This window comes from Vulpes lagopus, chromosome 6 (assembly GCF_018345385.1).
Source record: "Vulpes lagopus strain Blue_001 chromosome 6, ASM1834538v1, whole genome shotgun sequence".
In the NCBI taxonomy this organism is placed as follows: Eukaryota; Metazoa; Chordata; class Mammalia; order Carnivora; family Canidae; genus Vulpes; species Vulpes lagopus.
In genome coordinates, this window is record NC_054829.1 from 122,290,829 (window position 1) to 122,315,850 (window position 25,022).

At 33.6% G+C, this 25,022-nt stretch overlaps 1 protein-coding gene across 1 annotated transcript in view; it reads right to left on the reverse strand.

Annotated features, from left to right (window-relative positions):
* Window positions 1-25,022, reverse strand: part of SCLT1 (sodium channel and clathrin linker 1) — a 176,835-nt gene that overhangs the window by 85,028 nt on the left and 66,785 nt on the right. The window contains exons 10-13 of the mRNA XM_041759726.1: window positions 18,434-18,524; window positions 14,604-14,695; window positions 5,194-5,371; window positions 1,271-1,369 (exon numbers count right to left, since the gene is read on the reverse strand). Coding sequence (XP_041615660.1) covers window positions 1,271-1,369; window positions 5,194-5,371; window positions 14,604-14,695; window positions 18,434-18,524 — 460 coding nt within the window. The remainder of the gene's footprint in view (window positions 1-1,270; window positions 1,370-5,193; window positions 5,372-14,603; window positions 14,696-18,433; window positions 18,525-25,022) is intronic.

Below are 25,022 nucleotides of genomic sequence, written 5' to 3' on the forward strand. Positions count from 1 at the left end.
ATTAAAATAATGTTGATTTTTTTTTCTTTAAGGTATGGTAATAATGATGTGGATTTTTTTTTCTTTAAGGTATGGTAATAATGATGTGGTAGTGTAGTAAAACATCCTTTCTTGGGGAAAAATATGCCAAAATACTTAGTAGTGAAGTGTCATAATGCCTGTAGTTGATGTCTAAATGTTTGGCAAAAGAGCATGTATGTATATAAAGGGTGTGGCAAGACATTAAGAGTTATTTGGGTAAGGAGTAAGTGTTCACTGTATAGCATTTAGCCTTTTTATGGGTTACAAATACAAATACAAAATAACCTTTTTTATGGGTTATAAATACAAAATTAATGGCAAACAATTTCTCAAGGTGATTGAGAAGAGGCTCAAAAATCAAGAGATTTGTATTTACATCTAGTTCTGCTACTTCCTAAAGGTAGAAACCTAATAAAAGCAAGTTACTTTTCAGTTTTTTTAATCATTAAAATGGGTTTGGCTTTTCTCCCCTTCACAATTCACTTTATAGTTTCAAACTTTACCACACCACTTATGTATTGATTCATCTCCATACCAAAAAAGGCAAAGAGATGTTTTGTCTTTTTATATGAAAGTAAACTTACATGCCCCAGTTTTAATTTGCATAAGCCTCAAAATTCAAAACAAGAAACAACTCAATACTTTAAAACCAAAATATCAGATTTAGTCTTGATAAGAGAATTGAAAATAACAACAAAATTTAAAAATCGTGTAAGTTCCAGTATGATATGATCAAAATAAAGCTGAACTCAGTATAGCGGTAGAAGGTATGGGTCTAAATTCTGGCTTTAATTAGTATGTAACTTTGAATGAGTCAACAATATCATGGTTTAAGTTCCTTTACTGATAAAAAAAGAGGTCAAACCAGATTTCCACAGTCCTAAGCTGCTCTAAGATTCTGCAAGCAACAGTAGGTTTTCTTCTCTTACTTCCTGCATATTCTAGGTTTATTTTGAGGCTTCTTTTTAGTTTTATACTTCAGGTGTGTTAATCTTCATTATATTTCTAGCCTAAACCCCTCTCCACCTCCCCAACTTGCTCTATCCCTACCTTAACCCTACTCTACTCAAATGGTAGGGCTACTATCCTAAGATGATTTGTACTTGAAATTTAGCACAATTGGTTCAACTAGCTGATGGTTAATTAGCTAGGTCCATTAGGCAAAAACTTAGGTAGCATTTAGTCTTAGGTTATGAAATTCTGTAAACTTTTGAATTTTAAATAATCTTAAAGTTTAAAGACTCCTTACTTCCTTCCTGGTTCTCATAGCAGCATCTTGCACAAGCCGAGAGACAGTTTCTTTCATTTTCTCTAGATCTTCTTCTTTTTGCTTCTCCTGAAGGAGAGCCTTCAGAAAAATAATCATTTGATGTTATTATAAATCACATAATTATTAATAAAGATAATAAATGATTTAAAACATATCCACTAATTGCTTTGTTGAAAGCAAACATCTTATTCTAAACTTCTGGGACATCTCCACCTGGAATCTTGCCTAAGTTATTTTCCCTAATCTTTTCACCTAATCTCGTCCTAAAAATTTATTAGTTTCCTCTGGTATTTATTTCGGCCAAGGCCATCACTCTTCTAACCTGTGCAACTAGAAATCTTAAGAGTTATTTTGCAATTTTCCTTTTCTCCTTATACAAAATAAGCCATCAAGCCCAGGTAATAAAGTCTTGGGAAAAATCTCTTGGAATTCCCTTTCTTTCAATTATTAAATATTATTCAAATTAACATCCCTTGTCACCTAACTCCTCAATGTTTCTATTTATCCAATCATTTTCATCTCCCAACTAAAAAATACTCTCAATAATCCTAGTTCTGTTGTCAGTGACACCCCATTTCTCTGCTTCCCTCTGGAGCAAAACTCCTCTAAAGTCTGTGCCTGCTCCTCGCCAATACTTTCTCTTACACCAACTCCAATCAGGCTTTCACCTGATAAAAAAAGAGGTCATCCATAGTCTCCACTGATAATCCATGAGTCAATTTTGAATATCTTATTTAATCTGTCAGCTGCACTTGAGATAACAGATTACTCTCTTTGTTTTACATTCCTTATTTGGCTTTTAGCATACCACAGTATTATATTAGCTTTCCTCCTAACTCCCTGATCATTTCTTTTTTAGTCTACACTGTTTCTTCCTCTTCTCCTGAACCTCTTTAAAAATTGTACTACCTGGGGCACCTGGGTGGCTCAGTTGGTTAAGTGTCTACCTTTAGTTCAGGTCACCAACCCGAGGTCCTGGGATTAAGAACCATATCAAGCTCCCTGCTCAGTGGGGAGTCTGCTTCTCACTCTTCCTCTCCTCCTCTCCTCTTCCCCTCCTTCTGTTCTCTCTGTGTCTATCTCAAATAAATAAATAAAATCTTAAAAAAAAAACCCTGCAGGGACGCCTGGGTGGCTCAGTGGTTGAGTGTCTGCCTTCGGCTCAAGGCATGATCCTGCAGTCTCAGGATCGAGTCCCACATTGGGCTCCTTGCATGGAGCCTGCTTCTCCCTCTGCCTGTGTCTCTGCCTCTCTCTCTCTCTCTGTGCCTCTCATGAATAAATAAATAAAATCTAAAAAAAAAATTAAAATTAAAATTAAAAAAATTAAAAAAAACCTGCATTACCCATCAGAGGGGAGGTGGGTGGGTGGGGGATGGGTGAAACAGGTGATGGGGTTTAAGAAGTGCACTTGATGTGATGGCACTGGTGATGTATAGAATTGCTGAATCACTATATTGCACACCTGAAACGAATATAATACTGTATGTTAACTATACTGGAATTAGAATAAAAACTGAATTAAAAAAAATTGTTCTACCCAATACTTAAGTCCTTAGAGCTTTATTTCCATCTGTCCCTTGATGGTTTATCCATTCTCATGGTTTTAAATATTATTTATAGGCTGACAACTCTCAAATTTACATCTCTAGACCAAATATCTTTCTGAGCCTGGAACTGCTCCAATTTTAAGGCTGAATGAATTTCTCTTTTTTTTTTAATCATCATATGATAAGTGGCTCCATGTTCTTATCCCACTACCTTCCAAAGATACCATACACATCCCCATCTAGTTTTTTTTTAAAATTGCCTAACAAATTTCCTCCTGCTTAAATAGGTAAGCTAGTGAGAAGTAACAGCTGTTTTTTTTTATTCAAGTAGAATTAACAATAGGTTGTTATATTAGCTTCAGATGTATAATATAATGATTCAACAGGTTTTTCTGTAATTATTATTTTTTTAAGTAGGCTCTATGCCCAACATGGGGCTTCAACTCATGACCCTAAGATCAAGAGTTGCATGCTCCACTAAATGAGCAAGCTAGGTGCCCTTGATTCAACAGTTCTATACACTACTCGGAGCTCATTATAAGTGCACTCTTAATTGCCTTCACTTATTTCACCTATCTCCCCATCCAACTGCCCTCCCTCAACCACCAGTTTGTTCTCCATATTTAAGAGTCTGTTTCTTTTTTTTGGTTCATTTGTTTTGTTTTTTAAATTCCACATGAGTGAAATCATATGGTATTTGTCTTTCTCTGACTTATTTCACTTAGTATTATACACTCTAGGTCCATTCATGTTGTTGCAAATGGCAAGATGTCATTCTTTTTACAACTGAGTAATGTTCCACTGTATAAATACATCATACTTTTATCCATTCATACATGGATGGGCACTGGGCTATTTCCATATCCCAGCTATTGTAAATATGCAGTAACAAGCTGTTTTGATGTAACAACATTGTGGGGGAGAATGGGACAATGAGGAAATAGGGAAGCATCATAAAAGAACTGTAATAGGCTGTGTTTCATGTCTGTATAATCTGTAGAGAGAATCCTTGACTTTTTGGAATAAGCAACTGAAGGTGGGACTCCTTTAACAATTAAACAATGGGTCAGGAGGGAGCTTAACACTGTAGCCATAAACAGCCTTGTTAAGGGTTTGTTGACTTCTGACCTGAGTGAGAAGATTTAAGGGATAGACAATGAGTATTGCTACTTCTCTGTCCATTGTGCTTTACACAAAATGTTCATATTTAGTAACCTAATGTTAACAAATGCTTATATGACTAGGCTCCAGAGGGGAAAGATAAACAATTTTGTCCTGCTCTGAACTGTTCTAGCTAACTTAGAATTTAGAGCAATTCCCAAGGATGTTATGTTTATGCTGTGCCTTTCAACCATTTTGAGACAGTATTCAAATCGCAGATGGAATTATTAGCGGAAAGGCATGATAAGCACCTTTGTATTCTTACAGTTTAAGATTTGGAATATTATTTTTTATTAGCTTCTTAATATGTGACTTATATAGTTTGTTTCATTTTTAATAGCCCTCTTGGAAAACCCCGCTATTATATAAAAAAGGAAACAAAGTATTTCCTTTGTACTCTTCATGTTTCTCAGTAATTATGCATGTTAGGTATTCAATAAATATTGGTTAAATGAAGTAATGATTTAATATCTCTACAAAAAGGAGGCAACAACATTAACAACAAATCTATCCACCTGGTGACTTCTGTGGACTATATACATACCATTTATAGGGAAGTGATAAAAGAAAAAACTAAAATGTGATAGAAATCACAATTATTAAAGGGTTAAAAAAAAGTGACAAGAAGGTTCCAGTTAATAAATCTTTACAGCTAAATTTAATTCCTGTCAATTAAGCTTCTGCTCTATTAGAGTAATTATGTAGGTGATGAAGGGGAAATAAAGATGAGTAAGATTAATCTGGTTCAACTGAATAAAATATAGGGTATACTGCAGCAAAGTGCTATAGCAGATTTTTTAAAGTATGAGATTATAGAGGATGAAAATTGTTTACATAAGGATTGGAGACATAAAATCTGATATGAAAGCTTTGGGGGAGGGTTGACATTTTATTGTATTTTTTTAAGTTTTATTTTTTTAAATTAATCTCTATACCCAACGTGGGGCTTAAACTCATGACCCAGAGATCAAGAGTTGCATGGTCTTCCAACTGAGCCAGCCAAGTGCCCCTATTTTATCATGTTTTATGATTAAAGTCTTACCATGAAGAATATAGCATGTTTATTAATAGAGAGCATAGCAGTATCATTGTTGTGTGTTCATTTTATAACTACTGACTCTCCTATTATTAGGTCATCTCAGGGAATGTTCAGTATTACATTATTTATAAACATATTACTAGTTTTCTTACCTGATTTTTTTGAAGGTTAGCTTCTTCTAAGAGCTGCATGCTATTTCTGGCTCTTACAATAGCTTCGTATTTTTCATTTTCTAATTCATTGCACTTTGCTTGTAATTCTCTGGTCTGTTTTTCCAAATGTGTTTTTTGTGTTCTTAATTGAGTGGCTTCTTGGATTGCTACACAGAGTCTAAGAGTAAATAATTACATTGTGAAAGTTAAATATTTTTAAAGGGAAGAAGGAAAATAGGAGATTTACTGATTTACATCTATTATAGAACAAACACTATTCTGGTTACTTTCACGTGTATTTTCTCATTTGATCTGCACAAAAGTTTTGTAAAGGAGGTTTCATTACTTCCATTTTAAAGAACAGACCCAAAGAGGTTAAGCATTTGATTAAGGCCATATGGCTAATGAGCTGTGGGGCTGAGACAGAGCCTAGATAGTCTAATTATGTTACACTTACTAGAGTATCGCAGCATATTAGTTATAGGATTATGTTTTGAAGCAAATCCTTAAAGAACGAGTTATTCTATTTATATGGTCTTTTAAAAATTTTCCTTGTTGCTTGGCTCCCTTTACCTCTTTACCCAGGTAACCTATGTGAATTTACTAATGTATATCTTCAAATATTTTTCTCCATGTTTATAAAATCACACACACCTATATACACATGTACACACATAAATGTACAAAGTATATACACACTGGTCCAAAGGCTTTTAAACATAATTTTTTTGTGTTATAACAATTAAAGTCATAATATACACCCTTTTCTGTACCTGCTTTTCTCATTCAATATCTTATAGAAATCCCCTCAAGTAAAACCCCCAGAAGTCTGATGGACAGAAATTCATTTCACTGTTAATTTGTATTTCCCTGATTACTGGAGAGCTTAAGTGTATTTTTAGTTAGCCATGTGAATTGTCTTCTTTGAATTTCCTCTTCATATCCTCTGCCAATTTTTTTCTGTTATTTGCCTGTTCTTTGTATGAACTCTTTGAATAATAAGAGAAATCCTCAGGCTGTTCTGTACACTACAAATATTTTTCCCAAATCTGTTTTGGTTGTTGTTGCCTACTGACTCTATTAAAGAAATCTTTATTACACTAAAAATGTTCACTTTAATACAGCTAAATTTGTTTTTTTTTTTCAGCTTGTAGGATTTCATTTTTTATAAAGATTATTTCTCTCTTCCATAGATTGTTAATGTAATTTCCTAGATTTCCTCAAAAGATTGCTACGTCTTTAATATTTTTACTGGTAAATCTTTAATGCATCTGGAATTTACTCCTGAATGAGTATATAAGAGGGAAGTCCAATTTAACTTTCTTTCAGATTGATGGTCAGGTGTATAAATACCATTAGTAACTGATGAATCGAAATAATCCTTTTACCATACCTAAAATATGCAAATATAATGACTTAATTATAGATTATCATGTTTCATTGATCTATTTGTCTATTCCATTTCACACTTTTCTTTGTTATTTTCAGGCCTTTCTTTTTTCTTTTCTTTTCTTTCTAGATTCTACTTATTTATTCATGAGAGACACACACAGAGAGAGGCAGAGACACAGGCAGAGAGAGAAGCAGGGAGCCCGATGTGGGACTCGATCCAGGCTCCATGCAGAGAGCCTGATGTGGGACTCGATCTGGGGACTCCAGGATCATGCCCTGGGCCAAAGGCAGGTGTTTTACTGCTGAGCCACCCAGGGGTCCCCAGGCATTTCTTTTTTCTAAGTGATGGCAAGGGAAGCATTCTCTATCACCTCCCCATTCCCACTACCTACACAGAAGAATGAGGAGGAAGCTTCCCTTCTCCAGCACACCTCATACTCTCCCAGGTTTGGGAAATGAGAGAACTGTGAGCCTACCTTTTACGTCTCTATTTTTAAAACTTTTTTGTTTTGGTATATCTGCTTCATTCTTAGTGAAGTTAAGGTCTACTACCATTTAGTCAGGGTTTTTGGTTGCCAGTAGTAGAAACCAACTCTATGCAAAAAAGGGTTTATTAAAAAGGTTACTGGTAAGTTCACAGACTTACGGGGAAGCTGGAAAATCAAGTTTGAATCTTTGTAGCAAGGATCATGCACAAAACTTCACCACAGAATTAGATGATGCTCTCATGAAGAAGTATAATCTGGGGAATTCTCCAAATATGCAAGGGAGATGAAATGCTGATGGCCCAAAATAATGACCATAACTGTATCTTTATCAAAATCACCCTTTCATCAAATTTCCTAGCTTTTGCATCACATATTTAGCTATCCCATCACTTGTAATTAGGTTTATTAATGTTATATTTTTTTCAAAAACAGTGCCATTTTTCATTACATAAGGTCCTTCCTTCTTTGTTCTGTTACTCCTTTTTAACATAAAATCATACCTTGTATAATATTAAGAATGTCACTCCTCCTTTCTGTTTATACTTGCTAATGTGTTCCATTAAAATCTTTATTTTAAATTTATAGCTGATTCTCTTCATCTTCCTTTCCTTGAGATCTTTGTTCTAGTTCATTTACTCTTTGTCCTAGGTGTTTTCCAATATAACATATTACTGGGCCTTAGTTTCTTTTCTTTTTAAAAAAATTATTTTGAGAGAGAGAAAAACGGAGAGAGCCCAAGGCAGGGAGGGGCGGAGAAAGAAGCTCAAGGAGACTCTCACTGAGCACAGAGCCTGACGAAGGCTTGATCTCACAGCCCTGAGATCATGACCTGAGCCAAAATCAAGAGGTAGGCGCTAGACTAAGCCACCCAGGGGCCCCCTTTGATTTTTAATTAAAATATGTAAGTCTCTGCCTTTTAATGAAATTTAGTCCTCTCATATTTTAATGTGGTAATTTTTATATATGATATTATTCATTCTCTTGTACTTCAGTTAAAGCATTTGTGGGGGGAAACGAAGCAGTTCCTACTTCTCCCAAAGAGGCATAGGAGATATAGCACTTTACTAACATTAGTTTACCAGCTGTTTTTATCATGGCCTCTTTGGGGCCAGGCAGAGCAGGTAATTCATGAAGGGCATGTACCAACTTCATCTCTCAAGAGCAAGCTTTGTTTAGCGACTGTGTGAACTCCAATCCTCAGTCAAGACTCCCTGCTACTCACATTCAGGCTTCACACCCACCCATGTCAGAAAAAGCTTTGCAACTAAAGTTTCACATGCATTCAACAGTCTAGCAGCCCCAGCAACCACTTAGTTCTGAAAAGTCAGACTGGTGTTAGGAGTTGGGTGGAGTTACAGTAAAGTAGATTCAGATTATCAGCTTCATAATTTCTAGATATCCACAATTTTATAACATAAAAGGCATATTACCACTATTCTTTTTTTTTTTTTTAAGATTTTATTTATTTGTTCATGAGAGACACACAGAGAGAGAGGCAAAGACACAGACAGAGGGAGAGGCAGGCTCCATGCAGGGAGCCCGATGTGGGACTTGATCCTGGTACCCAGAAAAAGAGGTCTTCAGGATGATCACACCCTGAGCCAAAGGCAGACGCTCAACTGCTGAGCCACCCAGATATCCCATATTACTACTATTCTTATTCTCATAAAGGTGCTTTTTCATGCTTTATAGCCAAATCTTGTAAGAATCCTGCCAACTTGCTAAAATTGGGCCAAGTTCCCTCTTTGTATCATTATTATGACAACAATAAAGATAACAGCAAAAACTTATAATAACATTCTTTGTGCTAGGTACTTTATGTTAAGGAAAACATAATCTGCAGTATCTTCAACAACGCTGTGAGTTAGGTTATATCATTAACCTATAAGGCAGGGTGTAAGTTTCTATTATTGAACAATGAGATAGTTGTATCATTACATTTATTTTATAGATGGAGAAACAGAAGTACAGAGAGGGTAAGCAACATGTTCAAAGTTATTTATCCAGTTACTGGTGAAGCCAGAGTTTGAACTCAGTCTGGGTCCAGAGTCACGTTCCTAATGAATATACTATACTGCCAAACACAAACTTCCACTTAAATGATACAGATACAACCCACAGATCTATAGAACTAAAACTACACAGCAAGGGGCTGTCATTTCAAGTAAAGTTGGGAGTAAGAAGGTTTACTAAACCCCAGGGTATTGAATGTAAGTTTGAATATTGAACATCATTACTCCCAGACTCTTCAACTTTAGAATATACTCAGACTTGTGCACTTCTACTCCAAGCCACAGCAGAAGACTGATGAACTCTACCCTGGGGAAACTGGCCCAAGAAAGATTCTGATATATTGGAACTGCCCAAGGAAAAAGCCAACTTACTGCCTAAACATAATACAGTAAAGTCTGCCTGGCCATAATCCACTTGTGCACACTTAGCTTCCTATCTGCTTTTGGTTTCTTGTTTTTTTTTTTTTAAACTGAGATATATCAGACATATAACATTTTATCAGTTTCAAGTGTACAACATAATGATTTGGTATTTGCATACAATGTAAAATGGTCACTACAATAAATGTAATTAATATAGATCACCATATACAGCTATAATTTTCCTAATGATGACAACTTTTAAGATCTATTCTCTTAGTAACTTTCAAATATACAGTACAGTATTAACTATAGTCACAATTTTATACATCACATCCTACAACTTATGTCTTTTGTAACTGGAAATTCATAACTTTTGACCACCTTCACCTATTTCATTTCCCCTTCCTCCACCCCAACTACTAGTCTGTTCTCTATGAGTTTGGTTTTTAAGGATATGGAATGATTCACAAATTTGCCTGTGGGCCATGCTAATTTTCTCTATATTCCAATATTTAGCATATGTGCTGCTGAAGCAGGTACTTTGTTGTCTTACTCTTAAATATCAAAGGACAGGGGGACGTGGGTGGGGCAGTGGTTGAGCATCTGTCTACCTTTGGCTCAAGGTGTGATCCCAGGATCGAGTCCCGTACTTGGCTCAAAATGGGGAGACTGCTTCTCCTTCTGCCTATGTCTTTCTATATATCTCTCATGAATAAAAATAAACTAAAAAAATAATCAATAGAAAGGATCACCAGTCATTTGAAGAAAGACGGGCAAATAGAAAAAAAAAAAAAAAAAAAAGGAATCCAGAGATAGAGACAATGACAGCAGAAGAAAATGATAAAATATCTATTTAATATACTGAACTAAGATATAACATCTATTAAATAAGAACAAGCTACTACAGAAAAAGAAACAGAATAAGAAATGGCTCTTTAAAATAAAAGTAGCTTTTAGCTACTAATTTTATTTTATAAAATATTCAATAGATGCTTAGTTAAAAGAAAATTTAAGGAAACTTCCAAGAAAGGAGAAAATAAATGAAGAAATGAAAAACAAGAGAAAAGATAGGGAAATTAGGGAATCGATTTATAAAGTCCAATATCTAACTAATTTTAAGTTCAAGAAAAAAGAACAGAAAAAATATGAAAAAAAAAAAAAAAACTATTGGGACGCCTGAGTGGCTCAGTGGTTGAGCATCTGCCTTTGGCTCAGGGTGTGATCCCGCAGTCCTGGGATTGAGTCCCACACTGGGCTCCCTACATGGAGCCCGCTTCTCCCTCTGACTATGTCTCTGCCTCTGTGTCTCTCGTGAATAAATAAATAAAAATTTAAAAAAATAAAATTCAAAAATCTATAAAAAATTCCTTGAACTGAAGGACATGAATTTCTAGAATGTCCCCAGTAGGATGAATGGAAAAGGATTCTCACTGCATGTACACACTGCGATTTTAGAACACTGATGGTGATGGTGGTGGGTGGCTGATCCTAAAAGTCTCCAGAGGGAAAAGAGGATTCACACATAAAATATTGTGATTTTGAATGACATAGTAGTTCTTTCCTATAGTTAGAGGGTAGACAATATAAGGAAAATATCAACATTCTAAGGACAAATGATTTAAAACCTGGATTTCCAACCTATGGTTTCTTACTCAACAGAACTACCATACACCTTTGAAAGTAGGATAAAGATATTTTAAAATAAGCAATGTCTTAAAAAATGTGTCCCATATAGCCTCAGCTGATGGAGAATGGTATCCATTAAAATTAGGGAGTTAACAAAGAAAGCAGTAGCCATGGGGATGAAAAAGACCCAGGCTCCAATACAGAATAGCAAGGAAATCCCAGGACCACAGCAAATTAGTCTTTTGCATCAGTCCTAGTGAATGGTTTGAAGAAGGGGATGGAAATCCACCAATGGATTTCTTCAAGAAAACGATGTAATTACAATGACCTCGTATGGTTGACCAGATTGAAAGGCATTTTAGAGCTTTGATAATTTAGTTATGAATTAGTATGAAGTACATAGAAAACTTGCTATGTGAAGAAATTATAGTTTATAAGAACCTGCTGTTCATTATAATCCTTGTGGTACTATGACTTTGAAACAATGCTTATATATTTTCCTTTGATAAAAATCAAAGTAAAAATGAATAAAGTTAATTAAGCTAATTTATAACTAACATACGAAAACTACCTTACAAAACTGATACAATAATGAAATAATTTGGTCAGTAGCAATATTAAAAATATTCAGGCTACCCTGCAAACATTTCATAATAAATCAAGGAGCTGTAACTGTGGAAAAAGATTCAAGACTTTTATTCTTTACAACAATGAAAACTGTTGTTATTCTTTGTGACAGTTTATTATAGATCTTCTTTCTACCTTGTTCTCTTTCATTAAGATTAAAACAAAATCCAAAACCATTTTTTACCATTGAAAATCATTATCATTTGTTAGTCTTATAAATAGACTAGTTTTAAAATAATAAACTTGGTGCTGGGTCCCCTACATATAGTCTTACCTCACTTAAAACTAAAGAAACTACACCTGAGAGAGGTTGGTTAACTTATCTAAGATACACAGACAGAATGTACTAGAACCAGAAATCAAAGCAATTCTGCCTCTAAATCTCAAAATCTTTCTACTCCAACAATTTATATTCCTGTCCCCCAGATAACCTCACCTTGAGAATATCATCAAATTAATCTTCATACAATATTAATTAATTTCATCATGTAGTCTGGGATAAAGAATTTTTTTTTTTGGGATAAAGAATTTGTAATACATCACACAAAACCCAAATTTGACTTATTTTATTTCCAAGGCCCTCCATATTTTATCCAATCACATTCACCCATTTCTAATGTATGGCCTACAACTCCACTTAAAATCAAGATATTTCAACATCTTTAATTAAAGATGTATTATGTATTTATGTGTTCTATTTATGTATTCTATTATGCTTAGGAGTAGGGACAGCAAACAAAAAGCAGAACAATGATTAGAATGAAATTTACTTTTCACCAGTCATCTAAATGAAGATATCTTAGTCCTATATCCTTTTTTAAAAGAAACACCAAATTTAAAAATATGAAGAGGTAGTTCAAGCCAATTCTACTCATTTAACTTCTGCCTTAACTAGCTGAGCATATACAAACCAGCAAAATCTTTCCCAGAGACAACAGTCATTCTCTGGAGGTAATTCCCAGGGTCTATAAATCATCTAAAAAGGGGGAGAGGGGGAATCCTTACTTTGAAAGACGAAGGAAATGACTTATGCTTCTTAGGTGTTTATGGCATTAGAAAGGATCACAAATAATAATTTAAAAAATAATAATTTTTAATAATGGCAATATCAAGCATTCATTGAGGCCAAAATGTGTCTGATTTTATGGAACAGAGAGGACCATTAAAAACAAAACTTTTCCAAAATAAAATGGAATTCTGGCAGTTCCATCAGAAAGGATACACTTACACCTAAAAACACAAATTATATAAAAATATATAAAAATACAAGAGATTTTTTTTAAACTTTAAAGTTTATAACCTTTTCTTATCATAATAGTAACAATATTAGTTTAATAGCTCTAAAAGGCAGCCAATGTAAAATTTCCTTTTCAGAGGCGGCTAGCTGCATACTAGACTACTACTATTTCTTCTTCTTCTTCTTCTTCTTTTTTTTTTTTTTTAAAGATTTTATTTATTTATTCATGAGAGACACAGAGAGGCAGAGAGGCAGAGACATAGGCAGAGGAAGAAGCAGGCTCCCTGCAGGGGACCTGATGTGGGACTGGATCCCAGAACTCCAGGATCATGACCTGAGCCAAAGGCAGATGCTCAAGCACTGAGCCATCCAGGTGTCCCTGGATTTTTAAAAAATACCCTTAGATTGTGCAGTGATCTCTTCTTAGAGAGCTATTTGGTTAGGTTATATTATAGCTTCATACTGAAGGCAAAAAAAAATTAAAACAACAGTAACAAAAAACTCCAAACTTCAACACTAAAAAGACAAAGCACTGTTGATTGATTCTTTATATTTCAATACTATCAGAATCAAAAGGAATGAAAATTCACTATTCAGAGTTTACTGTTTTAAGTCTCTAGCATTTATTTTCATAGCATAGAATGGCTACTAGGATAATAGAAATGACAAGCTACACCCAGACTTTTTTCTCTAAGGTTAACACAAAGAAGTTCAGGAAAGCAGTAGTACAGTCAAATCAATCAGCTGCTGAAAAGTTAAGAAAAATGAAAAAAAAAAAACCCTAAGACCCCAGCACTTAAAAATTACAACTCTTTTCATCAGAGTCTCAAATTAGTAGTTAAAATCAATTAGTTCTCAACCTGCCATGAGGAAAGGAATTATTTTTATTAATACTTTGAAGAACAAGAAACAAAATCAAACATCTTGTTTTCCGGACAATAAATTAGCCATGGATTTGTGAGTAGAACTGAGAGCTCAATTTTTAATGTGCTCAGATCAGCAGACTATTTCTGAGTATAAAAGATTCTAATCATACAGAGTAGAATTTCCAGGTGTCAATCATGAAATGAATTTATGGTCTATGGCCACTGTATCTTTGATTACAAATGACAGTTTTTAAATCTTTTACGGGAACATTCAACAAGGACTAGGAAACAACAAAAACAAAAGATTTTTTAGTGCACATTTACATTAAAATAGTAATTAAAGACAACCTACAGAATATATTTAAAAAGTAGTCCAGACCTTCAAAGGTAACTGAAAATTATTGCTTCAAAAGACTCCAAAGAAAACACCTTTAATGGTTTCTTGAGTATTTTTTTCTCTTGTGTACCTACTTAGTAAGATAGTTTTTCTGCAGAATTTTTATCCCTTTGTTTTTCTGCTGAAAGATGGAAAGAACATTTTTGATTTGGGGATTGACTACACTTGCCTGCTTTGGGGAAAAGGTAAAGACAGAAATTATCTTTGAATATATATTCAAAATACTGATATACTGTGATTTTTTAAAATAAATAATGCCCAAAAAATCATATTTTAAATCTATGATTATACTTTGTTTAGCAGTTACAAAATACATATTTCAGAAAATATCATCAACTGAAACTCCAATGTGGAATATCTTTTCAAGCTTATAGAGAAAGCTAGATGTACTTAACAATTTACCTTGTTTCTAATTGTTTTATACTAGATTGTAACTGCTGTGAACGCCTATCTGATGCTTCTTCTCTTCCTTGGGCAGACAACATCTCTTCCTCCTAGAAAATAAAGAAACTGGAAGCTTGAGTATGTGAAAATAGAATACATCATTATACAGCATATAAAGAAAAGAATTTATTCTATAAAGTCTTCATCCTTCTGGGATTTAATATGTAAGTTTAAAGAACGGATACCAATACAGCATTATCTAATCAAGTCCTTAAAACTAGATCTTATATCTAAGTATGAGAGCTGTCCCTGAAATATGTTTCACTAAAAAAAAATTCTATAGCATAGTATTTACGGTATGAATTTTACATTAAAAAAATTTAAACATGTATGTGTATACATACATACAGAAAAAAGGTCTTTAAGCTATAAACAATCTGTTAACAGTGATTATTTCCTAGGAATTTGACTGCAAGGTAATCTTGCATATCTCTATTATATATTTTGTATATATATTGTGCTTTTCTTTCATTTTTCTATATTATTTGCATTTTTGTGAATAGCATGCACCTCTTTTATAACTAGTAAAATAGTAAAGTTGAATTTTTAAACAGCTAAAAAGGAAAATAAATAACCATTAACAGTTTGGAAATAAATCATGCATATACTAAAAAAGGGGGAAGAGAATGTCACTATCAATTTTGTATTAGAAAAACAATAGTCGAAAGTCACTGCATATAAATTTCTACCAATATTGCAAACCATTTGTTATAGTGCGAACCTAACAAAACACAGCAGGGATTTATATACAGATAATCTGCCTTAAGAATATGCTCTTTTAACTTGGTTTTACAGCATCCTATTATAATCATAGGATATTTCTTCTCTGACATAACAATGCTTCCAAAAAATAGGTGTGTTTTTTTTTAATGTTTGATTTGTATCACCTTTAGAAAAAATCCTGTTTATCCTTTCTTGCTTTCTGTTGTGTTAAATATTTTTACATGCCATTTTAATTCTATTGACTTTTAGTTATATATCTTTGCATTATTCTTAGTAATGGCTCTAGAGATTATAATATGCATCTTTAACTCATCTCAATTTCAATTTATTCAGAATTAGTATTTAGTTCAGAGAAAACACTGGAACCTTGCAGCATTGTATTTATCTCCATGTACCATCCCAGTCTTTAGTGTCATTGTTATATTACATCTGTATGCCTTATAAATCCACCACCTAGGTAGACATCACTGAACTCTAACTCTGAAACTAATAGTATACTGTATGTTAATTAACTGAATTTAAATTTAAAAAAAAAAAAAGAAAAAATCCATCACATACACTGCTCAGTTCTGCTTTAAAGCAGTCATATCTTTTAAGGTATTAATTAGAGAAAATATATGTACAAAAATTATTTCATATTTACAATTATTATTGCTCTTAATTTCTTCCTATATCCAAGTCACCGTCTGGTGTTCTTTCCTTTTTAACATAAAGAATTTCCTGTGGCATTCTTTGAAGAGCTTCTGCAATTCTAATTATGTTTCTGTTGGCTTGCTTTGTATTTTCTCACAGATCTCTGAGGTCTTGTTCATTTTTCTTCCATTTTTTAAACTCTGTTCTTTGGCTAGGAAAATTTCTGTTGATTTGTCTTCAAGTTCATTGCTTCTTTCTTCTGCTTTTTCCAATCTATTCTTGAGCCCAACTAATTAAATTTTTATTTTGGTTGCTATACTTTCCAACTCCAGAATTTCTATTTTTAAAATTATTTTCTATTTCTCAGCTAAAATTCTCTATCTGCTCCATCACTGAAACATTATTTTACTCTAATTTAAATATAATTTTAATTCCTTGAACACATTTTTAAAAAAATTTTTAAATAATTTTTAATAAGATTTTATTTATTTATTTGAGAGAAGGAGGGAAACAGTGAGAGAAAACACAAGGGGGGTGGGGGAGGGAGAGGGAAAAACAGGCTCTCTGCTCAAGGAGCTTGATCCCAGGACCCCAGGATCATGACCTGAGCCACCCAGGTGCCCAATTCCTTGAACATATTTATAACTGCTTATTTGAAGCTTTTGCCTGCTAAATTAAAGAACTAGGTCTGCTGAGAGTAAATTTCTATGGACTGCTTCCCTCACCCCAGGCCCATCAGTCACACTTTCCTGTCTAGGAAGTTTTGGTTAAAAAAATAGATAATATAGATAATGCACTGCAGTTACTTGGATTCTGTTTTGTTCCTGAGGATTACTGCCTTTCTGCTTAAGGAGGCAATCATTTTGCCTTGATTCAAACTCTGGAATGTTTCCCCCATAGTATGCAGCAGCTGCCATCTGTAATCAGTTCTTATTTCTTTCCACAGTTGCTTTTTTCGCCGGGCTTCCTGAAAGTTCTCCTGTGCCTATATACTTTGATGACTGGTCAAGTTTGGGTAAGGGTAGGGCTCATCCTCTTTGTGATTTTGTCGCTTTTGTAAGTTTCCCTGTAATTTCAAGCTGCTCGGCCTGCTTTGGGCCCTGCCCTCTGATACTTCAAACATTAAGGCTTCAGCTTTATGTTGCTTGAATAGCACACATTTCAGGAATGCACTCAATTATAAAAAGCAGCAAACTCAAATATATAGTTCCATAAAGCTCTATCTTTCTAGAATAGATTTCATTTAGGTCTCTGCCTACTTTTTCACTGACCTCCCTCTCCCATTCTCATATGCATACTTTGGCTGTCAGCCATGGATTTGGTCAGAGTTTCTTCTCAGAATTCAGGTTTCTCTCAGGTTTTTGTTGTTGTTGTTATTGCTCTCTTGCTACCAATATTTCTTCTTTAAATTTTCAACTGCTTTTCCCACCTTAAATTTGATCTTGGCCAAGTAAGCCCATCTAAAGCTTTGTTTTCTGAAGGCACAGCTATGGGGGTTGGCGAGAATGCCCAGGTCAGAAATCAAAAACTTAAAATTCAAACCTCTTTCAGTATCTTTCTGTTTTTGGGTGTGTTCTAGTATTTTAAAGAATGTATCCAAGTTTTATAACTGTTATCTATGGGAAGTTTTACATAAGCCTTTCACAAATCTACCATTATTAGAAATCTATAATTAACTTTCACAGAATAGGAAATAAGGCTTAGAAAAGTTATACAGCTAGTAAGTACCACAGCTAGAATTTTTGATAATTTGATCCATCTAAATCTAAAACCCTGGGCAGCCCGGTGGCTCAGCAGTTTAGTGTCGCCTTCAGCCCAGGGTGTGATCCTGGAGACCTGGGATGGAGTCCCACGTCGGGCTCCCTGCACGGAGCCTGCTTCTCCCTCTGCCTGTGTCTCTGCCTCTCTCGTGAATGAATAAATAACAGCTTTAAAAAAAAAAAAAAAACTAAAACCCTGACCTTTCCTTGACATCTGCCTCAAATGGACCCTATACACATAAAAAAAAGTCTCTTATGCCAATAAGTATTTACACAAATAACACAAAATGTAGTATTAAATGCTTCTTTTCATCTAGTGTATTACTAATTAATCAAACTCAATCATGCATTAATATGTCTTTTAGTAATTATGTGTTTAGGAATGATTACAATGTTTTATGGACTCAGGATAAAGTAAGTTGAAATAAAATTATTTCCAAAATTATTCTATATGTTGGCAAATCAACTCCAATAAAAAAATATACAATCCCCCCCAAAAAAACCCAAAATTATAATTTAGCTTTCCAATTTAAAATTTTATATTTAGAGGGCAATAAAATGATTTTTGTTTTCCAGCAACACTCTTTAATACCTAATCCAAAATAGTTTAATAATAAAATTCATAGAATACTAAGCTATAGGCTTCCAGTTGTTTTAGAGATAGGAATATACCTTCTTTTGCATTTGTCCTTGAAGATTTTCAGTCACTTTAGTTAACTCTTCTACTTTTGCTGCTGCAACTCTCAGATCTAACTTGGCTTGCCTAAAATAGAAAGTAAAGTAATAAACACTTTTCATAGACCATAAAGAATTTAAAAAGCTAGAAAAGAAATTTAAATTTGGTGAAATCAGTACTAACTCATGCACCTAAAAGTGGATCTAAGGGGTAGATACTGAAAGATTCCCTTATTACTAATAAAATGCATGTGGATGAGAGTGAAGAGGAATAATATAGGCAAAAGGCAGGCATATAAAGTGGGAGTCATTAATATTTGGATAAATTATATTTCATACTCAAATGATTCCTATTTCATGAAAAAGTACTTTATCATCTTAATAACTGCCTAAAAAGAATGACAGTACTAAGCAGAATATAGTTATGTTTATAACTTCCTGAATTTATAGAGTTAAAGAAGTATCACTGACTGGTTTTTCTATGAAAATGAACTAAAGCTTCAATCTCTTGATCATTCTTCCTTAAATAACAGAAGTATGTATTTTATAACCATTTAACCTAATGAATTCAAACATTTGATTCAAGATAGTACAATAGTTACTTTTTTCAGAAATTGTAGTTGTAAAGGACAAAAACAGCAAGTTTTTTTTAATGTTCCATTAGTATCAAATAAGTTCCATTATCTTCTTGACTCCCCACAGAAAAAGATTTTAGAATAAGAGTTTCTGATACAGAAAAAAAAAAAAGATTTTTAATATCTTACCAATTAAGCATTAAATATGAGTGTAAAACATTTGGATTAAAAAAAAAATAAAACATTTGGATTATGTAAAAAACATACATTTTTAGGAACAAAGCTACTTTACTGTAGGAACTGCCCATATTTGCTTAATTATATTTTATGTAGGTATTATAAGTCAATCATATTAGTGCTGTCGAATTAAGAAAATTATTTGGTGAAAATTAACATATATATTAATTGATTTACTTTTGACTCTCTAACAATATTTATAATTACATTACTGATTAGCATAAAACAGTAGGAAATAAAAACCTAACAGTAGCTAAAATGTACCAGATACTAGGTAACAGAAACTGTCCTAAATGGTTTGGAATGATCTCACTTAATATAATCAACTTTCTCTGTGAATTAAGTACAATTAAGATTATTATATCAAACTAAAATCAAGAGAGTGAGGTTGACAGAAATTTACCAACTTGCCCAGGGATTCACAAATTAAGTAATGAAACTGGTATTTAAACAGAGTCCTCTGTTAATATAAGGGTAGTCATCATTTGGCCTCAAAGAGTTTCATCTCTTGCCAATTCCCTTCATATAATTTATATTTCAAGTATAACAGAGCAGTAACTCCCTGTTTCTTAAAACATATGCTTGTCTAGCTTGTCTTATTTTTTCACATGCTTGACTGGACTAGATTTCTTCCCCTTTATCTGATACATTCCTTGAAAATCTTTAAGACCTATCAGTTCAAGACTCCTCAGCTCTAGTCTTCCCTCACTTTCCTAGGCAAAAGACCTTATAATGTCAGTCTATAATGCCAGTCTGTATTATGTAAAATACATAATATTTTATACATTATTAAGAAACACTCCCTTGAGGAATTGTGAGTTTATAAAAAAATATATGGAATATAAGACCATTAAAGGCAAGAATCACATTTTACTAATTTTAAATCCTCAGGAGATAGAACAGTACTTGGCATATGGTAGACAGATAAATATGTCATAAATCAATGAAAAAGCATAAAAGGAAAGGAGATAAAGAATAACAGGTACAGCTTATATTTTAATATTTTACTTAGATCCTGCATATCCAATTTGATATTCATGTGTGAAAATCTTAGAAAAATAATTTTGTGAACAATGGAATTTCTCATTTGAAACTGAATCTCTTTTACATAGATGAAAGAAATTGCAGCACTGGTCTTCAGACTTTTTTCGTTAAGTCATTAGAGGGAAAATATTCTGAAAGCGTTTAAGTTATGATATTCCCTAAAACACAAAAAAACTATGTTTGGGAGAAAAATAAACACACACTATATATGTATTTTCCTACCTAGTTTCACAGGATAGAAATGAAGTAAATAGCTCTTTCTACTTCTGGCATGAAATACTAAAAAATATTCTAGAATAAAAGTTGTAAGGTCTATCTTCTGGACCTTACTCCACCACCAAAAAAGCCACGTGAACTGGGCCAATCACTTAACCTGAGTCTCAGAACTGTAGGTATAAAATAAAGATTAAGAACAATTTTTCTGCATAGCTCACAAATTAACATAACGTTCAAATAAGTTAATGCATATTAAAACACTGTAATAAGCCTTATTGTAGTTATATAAATGCAAAGGCAAACTATTATAATTTTGCCTTTTTTAGAATTAAAATCATCAAAAACTATGTGCTATAGCTAGATTACAAGATTACAGCTGAGAAAGCTTTGGGGATGCTTGACTATATAGCCTTAACTCTTAGCCAAAAAATGAAAAGTGGTATTTATGATGTGCTGCTTAAAGTCTGAATCTCACCTGGTAACTCCCAAACAGGATTTGTCTACTAATGGTTTTCACCTGGTACTGGTAGACAATAGGGATGGATTATGTTAGCAAAGGGGCAAAAAAAAAAAAAAAAAAAAAAATCTTGATAGCTGAATCTGGAGACAAAGCATGTCTTTGTCTAAAGACTCTAGGGGTGCTTGTGGTTGAATGCTACCTGTACCCACAGCCCTATGCTTGCTTATGCTTTTTTTTTTTTTTAACTCCATAGTATCTTTTGCCTTTAAATAAAAGTCTTGTGTGAGTACACTCTGCAGAAACTTGTCAGTCCTTTCAAATATTAAAACTTGTGAAACCTTTAAAGGAATTAACAAAAATAACACTAATTTTATTTTATGAAGTTTAATAACTATGTTTATGCTATTTTACATGCAAATGTCTTAGATACATGTACTTTTATAAATGTCAAAAAGGTTTTTTTAGAAAAACACATTTGATAAAGAAATAAATATTAATAACTTTAATGTTATTACTACTCATGTATTTATTTTTTGCTTAAAAGGAATACTTTTAAATATATAATATTTCATTTCCAGGCACACTTCCTTGTCAAGTTAAAATTTCTGGGATTTGATTAGCAGACAGGAACAGGTGTAGGAGAACCCTAGACTAGTCTTATCCCATAAACACAACTAGATAACTATCAAATTATCCTAAATACCCCAGAAATTGACCTGAAGACTGACAGAAGAAACTACAACTAAAAAGAGAGAAGAGGCTACATGGAAAAAGGTAGGAAATACAGAGACATGGTTTAGGGGAAAAACGGATCATGGGTGCTACAGAGGGGGTGGGGTGTGGTCACAGAGAATGACGAGAGAGAGGAGTACACAGGGGAACACACAAGGAGAACATTTCCCCAAAGCCACTGGCTTAGGAAATGAAAGGGACTGCATTTTGCGGGTTCCTGCAACTGGCAGGGCTTGAGCACTGGAGTTGTCAGTGGATTTGGCTGGGATAGAGCCTAGTGGGCACTATGCTGCTCCTAGAGAGAGTAAGTACAAGCATGAAGGGAGGAAAGCGTAGGACATGTTTAGATAAGATGGAAAATAATACTGGAAAGGTGATAAGAGGTTACAATGTGGCTCAATTAACAAGTTAAATGAACTATATTAAGTGCAATGGGGAGCACTCAAATAATGGGACCAGAGCTATACTTTAGGAATATACATGTGGCATTTGTGAAAAAACATGGACTAGAGTGATGGTTCTCTTTCTTTCACCAATAGATCATAATAAATGAAACAGAGGCAGGAAAGGTCTAAACTAGAGTGATGGTGACAGTAAGCAAGAAGTTCCACTGGGAAAGATAGCATAGTTTTTACCAAGATAGAATCTAAGAGATTCCACTGATTCATTCTTTGAACAAATATTTACTGAATGCTTGTAATATGCCAAACACTGTGAATACAGTCAGGACATGCTGAGCTTCAACTGCTGGTGACTCATTCAGTTTTCTTTTATTAAACTGTATTTCTAGAGTCCTAGACTTACTTCATTAAGCACCTAATATAAGCTGTACTAAGTACTATAATCAGCACTGGTGATGCAGTAGTAAGTAAGGGAGATAAGGCCGCTGTCCTCATAAAGTTTACACTGTAGAAGAGGGAGACAGACAATATATATGTAAACAAATAAATGAAGTAATTTCAGAAAGTATAATACTATGAAGCAAATGGTATAGAACAATGAGAAAAAGATGTTGGGCATCAAGGAAAGGCTGTCTAAGGAAGGGATATTTGAGCTAAGGTCTAAAGGACGATGAGGTCAACTTAAGAAAATCTAGGTAGAATTACAAGGAAGAGAGAATTAACAATAATATGTAACTAGTATAGGAAAAGTACTTTAAGAAATTACAATTAGTTGGAATTATAGAAAGAAATTGAAGATGAAATCAGAGAAGGCAGAGAAGTCAGATTCATAGAAGTACCTTTGAACATAGTAAGAATTTTGGAATTTGTTCCAATTGCAATGAAAATCCATTAAGTGTTAAAATGGGTGAGTGACAGGTTTATTTTATGCTTTGAGGAGACTACTTGGGCCAGTGTTTAGCGAGTGATTTACAGTGGATAAGAGTGAAAGCAGAGAGACCAGACAGAAGACAAATACAAGTAAGATGCAGTGATGGCTTGGGATAGAGGTGAGAGTCGTAATGATTGGATTTGTGATAAGCTGGATAGAGAGCCAACAAGATATGAATGATGGGGTGGCGGGGAATAGCAAAAGAGAATAAGCAAAATTCCTAGGTGTGATGATGGTATTAATTACAATATGGGGAAGATTTGCACTCCTTATCTCAATCATAACAGTTCCACTTTTACCAGTTTTATATATTGGGGTTCCATGTATAATTTTTAAAAAGGTTCTGCTGCTTAAAAAAATTTTTTTTGAAAACTCTTGCTCTAAGTAATTCAAGTATAGAGCTCAAAAAAGGTATGGCCAGAGGTACATATTTGGGAAACAGTATTAGTGAGGTTAAAGTTTAAGTTGGGTAGGATAAATGTGATCATCTAAGGAGGGAGAAAAATACATAATATAGCTAGAAATTGAAGAAATGTTTACTTTCAGTGGGTAGACTAAGGAAGTAGAAAAACAAGGAAGAAAAGATATGGTCACAAAGGTCAGAGAGGAAATCAGGGTACAAACACAAAAGACGGTAGAGAAATGTTCAAGAAGGGCAGAAAAATCACCAAAGAGAATGGAGGATTTTGTTTTCAGGCAAAAAGGGTAAAAAAAGGTACCAATAAGCTTGAGGAAAAGAGAAATAGATAGGTTAGACAAAATCCAAGTTGAAAGAAATTCCAAAGAGTGACTATAGCAAATATAGATTCTTCTTCCAAGCAATTTCAAAAAAGGGAAAGGAATAAATATGGTAATCTGAAGAAACATCAGGTGATGTCTATATACTGGAGGTCTTGGAAGAACCCCACAAAAGAGAGACTAAGAGAGACTGCTTAGTATATATTATACAAGCCTACTTACATAAGTTGGATATCAAAGTAGAATGGAAGAGAGAAAAGATAGTAAAAGTATAGTATATTGCAAAACTGTAGAGAAGCTAATTTTACTTCTATTATAAGGATGAGGAAACTGAAGTTCATCCAGTTAAGCAACCTGCTCTTCAATAAAACCATTTAGTTATAAATCATTTTACCATCACATTTTACAGATTTTCTGGATTTTATTTCATATTTAAATAGAACACTAAACAAAAAACTTAAATTCATCTATCATACATTTAAACTTAGAGATGATTAGCAATAAAAACAGATTTAAAAGTCAATATAGCTTAAAGCCTGGATCCATAATCGGAAACACTGAAAAATCTCTTAAATTAGTCTGCAAAGCTACTATTAGATATATTAAATTTTTTTTTCAGGTGTATTTTACAGATCAAAGTACTAAGTAGACATGCATTACTCCACAACTGAAGAATTTAACATATAATTTTTAAAATAATTACAGTCTGAGAAAACAGTTGTGCCCCCCAAAAGACCAATGCTAAAGTACACTAATAAAAGCTCACATAAATTTAGTTTTGCCCCTCCAATGAGATGCAACTTAATTACTTAATTAGCTGACTTAATGACTCACAAAATATTTTTTGAGCACTTGCTATGTGTCTAGCACTGTGTTAGATTATGGCAAGATAAAAATAGCTAAATTAGGAGCTTTATAAACTAGCAAAGAGAGATCAATTTGTAAAGAATTATGTACACTAAAATGTTAAAAAGGCTGTGACAGATGTATGTGCAGTTTATAGCTGGGGTACAAAGGTAGGCATGCCTGGTTCCTACCCAAGGAGGAAGAAACCATAAAGATTCAGAAAAAGATTTCTAGAAGATGTGATTCTTCAGCGGAACTTTGAAAGTTGAGAGAAGATTTATCAGGAATGGGCATTTCAGGCAGCTTGAACAATGTGATCAAAAGTTAGGGAGTTATGAAATAGCATCGCTGGTTTGGGAAACTGAAAGTAGTTCAGAAAACTGAAGTGAAGACTGACAAAATACAG